The sequence below is a fragment of the Adiantum capillus-veneris genome, chromosome 8, assembly GCF_014529385.1.
Source record: "Adiantum capillus-veneris isolate H3 chromosome 8, ASM1452938v2, whole genome shotgun sequence".
Classification (NCBI taxonomy): Eukaryota; Viridiplantae; Streptophyta; class Polypodiopsida; order Polypodiales; family Pteridaceae; genus Adiantum; species Adiantum capillus-veneris.
In genome coordinates, this window is record NC_140938.1 from 100,306,263 (window position 1) to 100,318,443 (window position 12,181).

General features: G+C 41.5%; 1 protein-coding gene across 1 annotated transcript; it reads left to right on the plus strand.

Annotated features, from left to right (window-relative positions):
• The first annotated feature begins 611 nt into the window (after positions 1-611).
• LOC147452638 (homeobox-leucine zipper protein HDG2-like) lies at positions 612-9,689 on the plus strand. Its single transcript, XM_086518271.1, has 10 exons — positions 612-1,262; positions 2,397-2,514; positions 2,944-3,132; positions 4,133-4,603; positions 4,959-5,060; positions 5,375-5,602; positions 6,264-6,441; positions 6,608-6,999; positions 7,746-7,847; positions 9,242-9,689. The coding sequence occupies exons 1-10, from the start codon at positions 793-795 to the stop codon at positions 9,626-9,628; spliced, it is 2,637 nt and encodes an 878-aa protein (XP_086374397.1). The 5' UTR covers positions 612-792; the 3' UTR covers positions 9,629-9,689.
• Positions 9,690-12,181: the final 2,492 nt, after the last annotated feature.

The window sequence follows — 12,181 nt, forward strand, 5'->3', positions numbered from 1 at the left end:
TTAAGTGTTACACATATTTGTAAATCTACAATTGAGGTAATTACATAGATATTAATTGCCTGGAGAGATGATAATTTGATATTGTGATGTACGTATATATATCCAAGGCAAGAGAATATGTTTAAATAGGAAACTCTCTGTGCTGGGGTAGTTTGAGAAGGGGATAGCACGGACAACAGACAAGAGTGTAAAGGCACCGGCGATAGCTTATAAGGTGATGGTCAGTTGCATACCTGCCGGGACAATTTCTAATGTCCGTGCTGTCATTAAGGCCACAACACACTCAAAATAGGAGCCCCACGCTACTCGCCATTTTTGAAATGCACTCACAGAGTGAATCTGTGTGTGTGTGTGTGTGTGTGTGTTGTGTGTGTGTGTGTGTGTGTGAGAGAGAGAGAGAGAGAGAGAGAGAGAGAGAGAGATCAGACTCCTCAACAAAGAGACGTGTGGGGACTCGGGAGCGCTTTCAACTTCGCCCAGCTCAGATATTAATGTTAGATGCTCATATGCATGCATTGCATACATATACACATATATATGCACCATGCTTCAGTGTGAGCTCAGCGTGGTTCATATATTCCCTTGTAGGGCGATCTCCGCTCAGCTCATAACAGCATGTTGGTATTACTCTTTGCTTTTGCGGATGCTAAGGTTTAATACTGAGAGAGAGAGAGAGAGAGAGAGAGAGAGCACCCATTTTTGCTACAGCATAGTATAAAAGCAGCACACACAGGTAACTGCAGAGAGAGAGAGAGAGAGAGAGAGAGAGAGAGAGAGAGAGAGAGAGAGACTATGGCCGCCCAGTTGCAGTCCAGCAGCTGCCTAATCAGCAAGCTACCCACAGCTTATAACACACACACAGCAGCTCCCCTCATGAACCCACCTGCCTGCAATGCAGAGAGCCTGGCAACCCACAACAATATTAGTACCGCTGTGAATGACAATCAATTCATGGACGAGAGCTGCAGCTTGGACAGCCATAGCCATAGCCAGAGCCAGCTACAGCAGTATGACAACGCTGATCAGCAGCAGGGCTTGGACTGCCAGAGCCACCAGAACCCTAATCACCTCATTAACGACAGCTATTACCTAAATCGTGGGCTCGCGAAAGGCGCCACCAGCCTGCTGATGCTCAACATGGACGAGTATGAGAGCAAGTCCAGTAGCGACAACCCGGACGAGTGTGAAATCGAGCAGGCCGGGCGCCCCACCAAGAAACGATACCATCGGCACTCTCAGCACCAAATTCAAGAAATGGAAAGGTACGCATCGGATTAAGCTTGTCGTCAGCAACTGTGGGCCATCGGATTAAGCTTGTCGTCAGCAATTGTGTACCATTGGATTAAGTTTTCAAAGCTTTAATTTTTGCCATCAGTGGTCACCTCAAACTCTTAAGAGCAACTTTGGACTATTGGATTAAGCTTATTGTGGACCATTAGATTAGGTTTGGTGACTAGGCATAATTTTTCCATTTAAATAGGTCATACTTTTTCCATTAAAGTAAGGGAAAGTCACTTTATTTAATGTTTAAGAGGTCTCCCATCATCTTATACTAGTACGGCCGGTGGCGTGCGCCTCTCTCTCCCTCCCTCCTTGGCCGCCTCTCTCTCTCTCTCCCACACACACACACACACACACAAACAAACATACACATTGTGTGGCCGGGGGCTGTTAGGGAGCACACGCTGGATGAAGGAGCTCTCGCCAGGTGTTGGGGGTGGGGTGGGGGGGGGGGGGGGGGGGGGGGGGGGTTCAAAAATCCCTCCCCCTTTTATAATAGTATAGATATAGGCCATTCTGACCACTCCTTTTATTTGGTTAGGATCAGAATTTAAGCTCATATGACCTAGACAGCAACCTTATTTCGACAAAAGTTCTGCCCTTTTTGGAACTTTAACTTCTAGCTACAATAGACCCTTGGAGGATTGGCTACCCTTAGGCACCGGCTGGCTCTCTTTTTTATTGGAACAAAAGATAATTTTGCTCAATTTTCCTAAATAAGAAATGTAATACTACGGATATACATTTTTTTTAACCAACATCGATTGGACAATGACTCAACTGGAAAGGCCTTTGAATAGGGCTCTCAAGATTCAGGGTTCAAGTTTCATTGGGTCCATCCACATTGTTGCAAACTGTGTGGTGTGCATGAGGGGGTGTATGTGTTCTTTGTAGGCATTGGTCTAGAACAATACATGACATATTGTAATAAGTAAAGCCTAGGAGTAGTTGTGGCCGTCTCTATGTCAAGTAGAAAACTTGTAATCCTTTGACCCTCAAGGCTCGGTCCGAGCTCAAGGTTTGTGTATATTTCTGATGTTCTTAATACTATCCACTCACAATTGTGAGTTTTGCAAAAAAAATCCTTAAAATTATTAAAATCACTATTGTCGCAGAGTCTTCAAGGAGTGTCCGCATCCAGACGAGAAACAACGATTGGAGCTAAGTAGGGACCTCAAGCTCGATCCTCGACAAGTCAAGTTTTGGTTTCAAAACAAGAGGACGCAAGTGAAGGTAGTGATCTTCGAATGGTGGGCTTTCCTTGTTTTTTTCCCTTTGAAGATGTGACTTCATAAAAATTTGGTTGCCTTTCTAGCCAACGAATATGGTCACCGTAGTGATTTTATCCTGCTCCTAAGCATGGTATTCATTACAACACTCAACTCCTATTTCTAAGTTTTTTAAAAGGAAGCAAACCAAACAAATATACACTTAGCATTTACGCATACATGGATCCATACATACTTGCTCAACAAATCTCTGTCAATTCTCTCCCTCTCTCTCTCTCTCTCTCACAACAACCCAAACAACAAATCACCCGAATTTGCACATGCATTGGCATGCATGCAAATAATGCGTGTGTGTTTTTGTTTTTCCTTTTCGGTGGGGAGAGAGAGAGAGAGAGAGAGAGAGAGAGAGATTTGGATTTTTGGGTTATTTTAGGCACAACACGAGAGGCATGACAACACATACTTGCGGACAGAGAACGAGAAGCTACGTGCAGAAAATTTGGCATTGCGCGATGCCATGGCCAATGTGAGCTGCCCCAATTGTGGGGGGCCTGCTACCCTCACCGATGTCTCCTTTGACGAGCAACAATTGCGCATTGAGAACGTTCGACTTCGTGAGGAGGTAATTTTTGGCATAATATTCATGCGTGTAGTAGGCTAATATTGATATAATCTGCCTCATTCACGTTTAACACTCATAAAAAATAGGTGATGTAGTTTACATACAAATCATCATATGTACAAGCTTCCATTTGTCCATTCATCTAACGCTCATGACAATGTTGACACACAATATCAAGTTGAGTATCCCAAGTTTCTACGTGCACACACACAAAAGCTCCTACAAACTCTCTCTCTCTCTCTCTCTCTCTCTCTCTCCACACACACACACCCACAAATACACACACAGTTTTTACCCTTCACTTTCACAAGAAGTTTTGGTCAAATTCTCACAATAACTTCCACATTGTGACTTACCTCAACATCATGAGCTTCTATGAGGGAGTCATTGTATATCTAGCTAGGTACGATTGGGGCAGGGGACCACCGAGCCCCCCAATCATATGTGGTGCCCTTAGGTATGATTGGGCGGAGTCCTGTGAAAGTTTTGGTCAAATTCTCACAATAACTTCCACATTGTGACTTACCTCAACATCATGAGCTTCTGTGAGGGAGTCATCGTATATCTAGCTAGGTACGATTGGGGCAGGGGACCACCGAGCCCCCCAATCGTATGTGGTGCCCTTAGGTATGATTGGGGGCAGAGGACCGCCAGCTGGGTGGGGGGGCCGGTGGTCCCTTGCCCCCAATCGTACCTAGGTAGATATGCGGTGCCTCTCTCATAGAAGCTCATGATGTTATGCATTGTACGAAAAACACAGAAAAAGACTTTGTTTTCCTATGTGAGAAAATTCCTAAATCTTCTTGTGTTTTGATTAGAAGATTAGATTGTTTGCAAAGACCTTCACTTTCGATTAGATTAAAAGATTTAATTGAAAGCCACCGCTGTGTGACACGTGGAAGTTTTCTCCTTGCTTGAAATTCTTAAGCTACATAAAGTAGTAGTATAAATAGAATATATATTATATTTTAATTTTTTCATCTTTTTTTTTTATGAACAGATTGATCGTATATCCAAAATCGCGGCTAAGCATGTAGGCCGCCCCATATCTGCACTGAACCTAGGGTCTACGCTACCATCACCAACCTCCACAACAAACTCGACTGTCCACTTGCCTAATGAGACACAAGGTGGGAACAACTCAAATGTAGTGGACAATGAGGCATGCAATCATTCACCGTTACCCATTAGCCATAGGCCTATTAGATTACTAGAATGTCAAAAGCCTATGGTTGTAGAGCATGCCATGGCAGCTTTGGATGAGCTTGTGCAAGTAGCACAAGCCAAGGAGCCCTTGTGGATGCTAGACCCTCTCACTAATCTTCAGGTCCTTGACTATCAACAATACTTTCACCAATTTTCAAGCAATATAGTCAACCATAGCCCGCCGGCCATGAGGCGAGAGAGCACTCGAGATACAGCCTTGGTCATGATGGATTCCAAATCGTTGGTGGAGGTATTTATGAATGTGGTGAGCACTCAACAAAATTACTTTCCATGGTAATGTGCATGTAGTGTCTCTCTCTCTCTCTCTCTCTCTCTCTCTCTCTCTCTCTCTCTCTCTCGCACACACAGACACTCACTCACTCACTCACTTTGGAAGATTCACTAGTAGTACTAGAGAGACATCACCTTTGCACCAGAATTTCTTTTATGACCTCTCTATAATATATGAGACCTTCCTTTGTGAAATCTCTGATTTCTGTCTTATAAAACCCTCTTATTGTACAATCACATGATACCATATAGTAACCCTTACTTTCCTTTCACATTCCTAGGTGAGGCTTGTTTCTTCTACTAACATTTTACCTTGGTGGATATGCTAGGCTACATGGGCAGACATGTTCTCTTGCATTGTGTCCACAGCTCTCCTTGTAGACATATTATCCTCGGGAACGAGCAACAATCATGATGGCGCCATGCAACTTGTATGTAGAGAGAGAGAGAGAGAGAGAGAGAGAGAGAGAGAGAGAGAGTTTGTGTTATCACATGTCAATAGGGGTCAAGGAGTTCACTACATCAGAACCAAGTGCATGTGAAATTTAAGGGGTGTTTCTGAAGTTATATCATAATATTCTATAAATTGTTTTATATGATTATAGAATACCTTGTTTCTTTCTTGAAATTCCTTTGAAAATACCTCTGTATACATAGAAATTTTGTAGAATTATTTAAATCAAATGCTCATGCTTTTGACAAAAACACAGATCTAATTGTCTCACTTTTTTATTCTCTGGGCTAGTTATATGCAGAGTTTCAATTGCCTACTCCATTAGTGCCAACACGGGAGAGCTACTTTATTCGGCATGCTAAGCAAATAAGCAATGCTCAAGGAACTCCAATGTGGGTGGTAGTTGATGTCTCCCTAGAAAACATGCCACGTACAAGTTTCTCTTCTTCAAGTTTAGTTCGGTGTCGACGACGCCCGTCAGGATGCGTAATTGAAGATTTGCCTAATGGCTACTCTAAGGTGACCTCTAAATTTCTTCATTTAAAGATTTTTGAATGAGAGAAGCACAATTGTGGGTTTGAAATGTAGAAATGCACAATAAATTTCAGCACTTGATCAATTGGAAAGGGCTAATTATAATTTTTATTTGGTTTCTCTGCTAAGTAAACTAGCAAACCAAAAAATGGGTTGATTTAGGCATATTACATAGCAATTAGTGTGCAGAGAAGGGTCCAAATAGGGGTTAAAATCAATGATTGATTTAGGCATATTACATAGCAATTAATGTGCAGAAAAGGGTCCAAATAGGGGTTAAAACCAATGATTGATTTAGGCATATTACATAGCAATTAATGTGCAGAAAAGGGTCCAAATAGGGCACAAGAAGATTTAGAAATTTTCTCATTTAGGAAAAGGGAGCTTTTTCAGTGTTTTTCATACAATTCATAACATCATGTTTTGTTCGGGAGGCACCGCATACCTAGCTAGGTATGCCGTGCCTCCCTCACAGAAGCTCATGATGTTGAGGTAAGTCATAATGTTGGAATTATTGTGAGAATCTGTCCAAAACTTCTTGTGGGGGTTAAAATCAATTGTCCATTTTGCGCGCCATAGTCTATTTGCATTGGTTACATATCATTGGTACATCCATTCATCTACTAGTCTCATGGAGTACTTGCAGGTAACATGGGTGGAACATTTTGAGTTGGATGAGTACAGAGGGGTTCACCAACTTTTCGAACAACTTGTGAGCAGCGGCATGGCTTTTGGAGCAAAACGGTGGTTGTCTACACTTTGTCGTCGTTGTGAAAGTTTGCATGCAATCCACAAGAGCATTACCAACTCAGACAAGGATATAGGTATGGCAAACCTTGGTGCACCTAGCTACAACTTTTTTCACATGTAATGGTTCATGCATGTGTTGCTTTGATGCTGTCAATTAAAATAGGGTCTATAGTCTATATGAGCACTTCAATAATTAGTAAAAAATTATGAACCAATTAAGTGAATTATTATGTTCAACAGTGAGTCCAACCTCGGAGGGTAGAACGAGCATTTTAAAGCTTGCAGACAGGATGACAAACAGCTTTTGTGTGGGTGTGAATGCATCTATCACACACACATGGATAACCCTCTCTTGTGGAAGCTCGACGACCATCAATTCACCAAATGACGGCGGGCCATGTCAACAACTGAGATTAGTAAACAAAGCTAAAGGAGATGCATTGATTGATTGCTCCGGCGATGGCAACGAAGTTCATGGACTTGGAGATGATGTGAGAGTGCTGATTAGAAAAAGTGTGGATGACCCTGGGAGGCCCCCTGGAGTTGTTTTGTGTGCTGCCACCTCCATTTGGCTTCCTCTCCCACCCTCTGATGTCTTTCACTTTCTACAAGACCAGAATTCTCGAGTAGAGGTACATGCTTCAGCTCTCAAACACCTTTTCTCATAGTTTCTTCTTGTAAAATTGAGGTACATTATGCAGGAAGGATATGTCTATGTTCAACTTAAGGCCCATTATGTAGAAAGAATATGCATGCATACATACACACAGATACATATGTATGCATATATATGTATATATTACATACACATGTAGGCATGTATGTGCATGCGCACGTGTGTGTGTGTGTGTGTGTGTGTGTGTGTGTGTGTGTGTGTGTGTGTGTGTGTGTGTGTGTGTGTGTGTGTGTGTGTGTGTGTGTGTGTGCACGCACGCGCATGCGTGTGTGGTATATACAGAAAAGGTATACACACATTCACAAGAAGATTTAGAAACATTCTCATGTAGGAAAACGAACTCTTTTTCAGTGTTTTTCATACCATGCATAACATCACATGAGCTTCTGCTCGAGAGTCACCACATACCTAGCTAGGTATGCGGTGCCTCCCTCACAGAAACTCATAACATTGTTGAGTTAAGTCACAATGTGGGAATTATTGTGAGAATTTGTCCAAAACTTCTTGTGATTGTATAAATACATTAATGTATGTATAGATATATATATACAGAAGAGGTATATATACATTGTGTAAATACATTAATGTATGTATAGAGATATGCAAAATTGTGGCAAAAACCTCATTTGGCACTTTTTTTTACATTGCACAAAATTTAAATATTTTAAGGCTCACTGATATAATTATTTCCTCATTTTATAGTGGGATATTCTATCAAACATGGGCGTTGTGGAGGAAATACTGCATGTACCCAAGGGCCACGACGACAACAACAACAACAACGTCTCTCTTCTACGCGTCAATGTGAGTTGTTTGTGTAGTTCTTTGATCTTTTTTAAGAGCCTCATTGTGTCATAAAATGTTGCAAGGAGAACTTAATTAACAACAAACATATCATAAGGCTTATGACCCTAATTAGAGAGCTTGCTCATTGCGTCATTAAATGTTGCAAGTAGCCCTTAATTAACAATAAACATATCATAAGCCTGATCCTAATTAGAAGCTTGCTCATTGTGAGAAAGAAAACAAAATAGAACAAATTGATCTTTGTAATTAAATTGGCTAGGAGACATTCTTTTATGAAACTAATTTGCACTTGTGAAGATATAACAAATTGATCTTTGTAATTAAATTGGCTAGGAGACATTCTTTTATGAAACTAATTTGCACTTGTGAAGATATATTTATCCAATGTGATTTCAGACCGGTACCCCTTGTCTATTAAATTTTTAAGATTGGCAACAATTATTGGGAATATAGTGTTTTTTGCGAGGTATCTTACATTTTCGCATTGTTAAAAACAAGCAAAATATGCCAAAACAAATAGAAATTCCCATCAGAACTCAATCACAAGAAGGTTTAGAAATTTTCTCATGTAGGAAAAGGGAGTCTTTTTTAGTGTTTTTCATATAATGCATAACATTTGAGCTTCTGCTCGGGAGGCACCGCATACCTAGCTCGGGACGATTGGGGGAAGGGGACTGCCGGCCCACCGTCCCCTGCCCCTAGTCGTACCTAGCTAGGTATGCCGTGCCTCCCTCAGAGAAGCTCATAATGTCGAGTTAAGTCATAACGTGGGAGTTATTGTGAGAATCTGTCCAAAACTTCTTGTGAATAGTGCATGGGCACCCCTCTAGGTCTTCTATGTTTTAAAGCCTTCAGCTCTTGAGGCCATCAACAAGTTTAATGGGATCCCCTTTTTTCTATTCAATCTAAGGGTATTTAAACATAGAAACTATATATACTAAATGTTGACACCTTTAGATTCTCTAATTGACCTCCCAGTTTTTCAGGAATATAGGGTTTTCTAATTCTATAAAGAATGACATTTTGCAAATAGAACATTCTTATAACTCACTTTAATATTGAAATTTTGTTGATAGTTGTAGCCTATACACAAGAAGATTTAGAAATATTCTCATGTAGGAAAACATAATCTTTTTCAGTGTTTTTCATACCATGCATAACATCATGAGCTTTTGCTCGAGAGGCACCACATACCTAGCTAGGTATGATTGGGGGCACGGGACCACCGGGCCCCCACGTGGCCCGTGGTCCCCTGCCCCCATTCGTACCTATCTAGGTATGCGGTGCCTCCCTCACAGAAAACTCATGATGTTGAGGTAATTCACAATGTGGGAATTATTGTGAGAATTTGTCTAAAACTTATTGTGCTAACAAGAAGCAATGTTTTGCAGGCGGCGAGTTCAAATCAACCAAACATGTTGATACTACAAGAGTGTTGCGCGGATGAGACATCCTTTGTGGTGGTATATGCACCAGTTGATATTGCAGCAATGAGCTCAGTGATCAATGGTGGGGACCCAGATTGTGTGGCTCTTTTGCCCTCTGGCTTCTCAATTTTCCCGGATGGCGCAAATTATGGCCACTCCACCACGCAATATTTGGGCAACCCCTCACCTCCATCTGGCTCCCTCCTCACTGTGGCCTTCCAAATCCTTGTGGACCATGTTCCCACTGCTAAGCTCTCCCTTGGCTCTGTAGCTACCGTCAATAACCTTATCTCCTCTACGGTCCTACGTATTAAAAATGCTCTTGCTAGGGATAGTGCTTGCATGCATTAGCATCTCTCTCTCTCTCTCTCTCTCTCTCTCTCTCTCTCTCTCTCTCTCTCTCTCTCTCACACATGTTATCCTACATACACTCTCCTTCTCTAGCTACACAATATTTCCACATTTACACAAAACATGAATTGTATCACTCAAGCCCTCTCTCGTCTCAAGATGATGAGCAAGCCAATTCTTCCATTTTCTACCCACATTCTCTTCTCACTTATTGCACTTTTTGAAGGCACTCAACCAATTCCCCTTCTTACCCTTTTCTACATCTGTAGACCTTAATCTCTTATCTTTAAATATAGATACTAGGCTAAAGAGGCTCAAAGTATAAGCCAATCTAATCACCTTTCATAGAAGCTTTCGTTTCCCATCATTTCTTGACAAGGCCTTATATTCATTCTTCTCATCCTTGTGAGGCCGAATCAATATTTTTCACTCCTTGAGGGACCAAAAATATTGATTGATGCATCACACATTACACACTTATATTTGTAATGGATCAAATTAGTAGGCACATATCAAGATGCATTTAACAGATATGTACTTGAAGGCATCTTGTTAAGTGCTTTATTGTACATATAAAGTTTAGTGAATTATAGTTTTGGTGATATCTATGGAATTGAAGAGAGCACATTTTTTTTGTCTATTTTTCAAGTATGCAAGCACCCGATTTTATAATATTTGGTGTGAGTAGACCATTTATTGCACATTTCTTTGCTAAAAGGTAGATGTAATTGGGGCACCATTATGCAATGTAATTTATAATTAAAAAATTGTACTCTAAAATTGAAAGTGAAGAGAAAGAATTTGGAGGGCATAAAAAATGTCTCTCTATATGTGTGTGTGTGTCTCCTTTCCAAGGTGCCTAGCTCCCTTAGCCCCTCCTTAGCCCTACCTATGTGTGTCTATCCTTGCCAAGGTACCTAACTCCCTTAGCCCCCTACCTATGCATACATTACCAAGTATGTAACCATTGCTAGAAAGCTTGATTAGCTCCCTTAGCCCCTCCTTAGCCCTACCTATGTGTGTCTATCCTTGCCAAGGTGCCTACCTCCCTTAGCCCTACCTATGCATACATTACCAAGTATGTAACCATCGCTAGAAAGCTTGATGTTATTTAGATTTTCATGGCTTCTTACTTTTGATATTGTTCATGTTGAAGCTTGCTTAAGAGGGAATCAATTGTTGAGTTCTTACATGTTGTTTCATTATTATTTGCATCCTGCCTCCCTCTTCATAAATCTCATCCACACAAAACATGAATAAATCCATGCTCGTTCTCTCCCACCAATGGTTAAGTACCAATTTCTAGCTTGTGTGTAATATTGTAGGAGTTAGGGAGGATTCGTGAGTAGCATTTATGGGGTGTGGGTGGGTGTGTGTGTGTGTGTGTGTGTGTGTGTGTGTGTGTGAGAGAGAGAGAGAGAGAGAGAGAGAGAGAGAGAGAGAGAGAGAGATTGTAATCAAAGCTAGGAGGGACACAATATAGACTCTAAAAGGGCTCTTTATTATGCATTAAAAAAAGGGATTACAAGCCTCTTTTTTAGGCATCCATGGGGTGAAACTTCACTATATACATCATCATCCTAAGTGGAAAGTAACCACATGCCATCACATGGAATATCATACGACTCATGCCACATTGGCATCCTAGGACACTAGAGAGGGTACACCTGAAGAAGCATACAAAACGTAGAACAAAGCCCACAAATCCCAACAATCCTCCCCCGGGCTTTGGACTATGACAATTGAAAAATTGACAAAAAACACTCCAATCTAAGAGCAAAAACAAGCGTCCTCAATGCAAGAGACAAATTGTTATACATCTCCAATTCAAGAGACATAATATCTCTAATCCACGAGACAAATTTGTAAAACACCTCCCCTCAAACAATGCAAACAAATCCAAGCTTCACCTAGCTTATCCCAGTATGACTCCATTGCACAAGACAGAGAAACTTCAACTTCACCACTATCAAGGTTGTCTTCCCATACTTCTACTTTATCTTTGACTGTCAACTCTAATAATTTGTTGATCTCGATGCTATTGTTGCTACCCCATCCTTGTTTACAAAGCGCACAGGGTGGACTCGAGGATCAATGGCATGCATCCGATCCACCGTTGATCCCTGCTGTGTGACCTAAAAAAATTAACCTCCCTTCGCTACGTTAGCGCATCGTGCCCCCGACCTCATCCCATTGACCCCGACACCCTATCCAACCCGCCTACACATCTGTGCAAGCATTGCGAGGCCGCGCATACAAATCCTTCACTACAAGAGGTTGTGTGCTCTTGTGACGCTTATAGCGACGGAAATACATTGGGTTTTTAAAACCTCCGGCGTTGCTAAAAGTGTCGCTATTAGCGTCGATACGAAAACATCGCTATAGTAGTCGCTATTAGCGTCGCTATATAGCGACGCTGCAGGGCCATAGATAGCGACGCTCCAGAGCCGCGACGCCCGAGATTAAAAATTTTTGGTGGCAGGGCATTCACCCATCAACCATATTGAATGTTTCATTGGTCTATTTACCTTTGAAAAAAAGTGCAAAGGTAAA

What these genes read in the sequence shown, in the direction of transcription:
- LOC147452638 (XM_086518271.1), top strand. Translation starts at nt 793, where the DNA reads ATGGCCGCCCAGTTGCAGTCCAGCAGCTGCCTAATCAGCAAGCTACCC. An exon ending in TGGAGGTATTTATGAATGTG is followed by an intron (nt 4,604 to 4,958) that starts GTGAGCACTCAA and finishes TGGATATGCTAG; the next exon opens with GCTACATGGGCAGACATGTT. An exon ending in TCTCTCTTCTACGCGTCAAT is followed by an intron (nt 7,848 to 9,241) that starts GTGAGTTGTTTG and finishes AATGTTTTGCAG; the next exon opens with GCGGCGAGTTCAAATCAACC.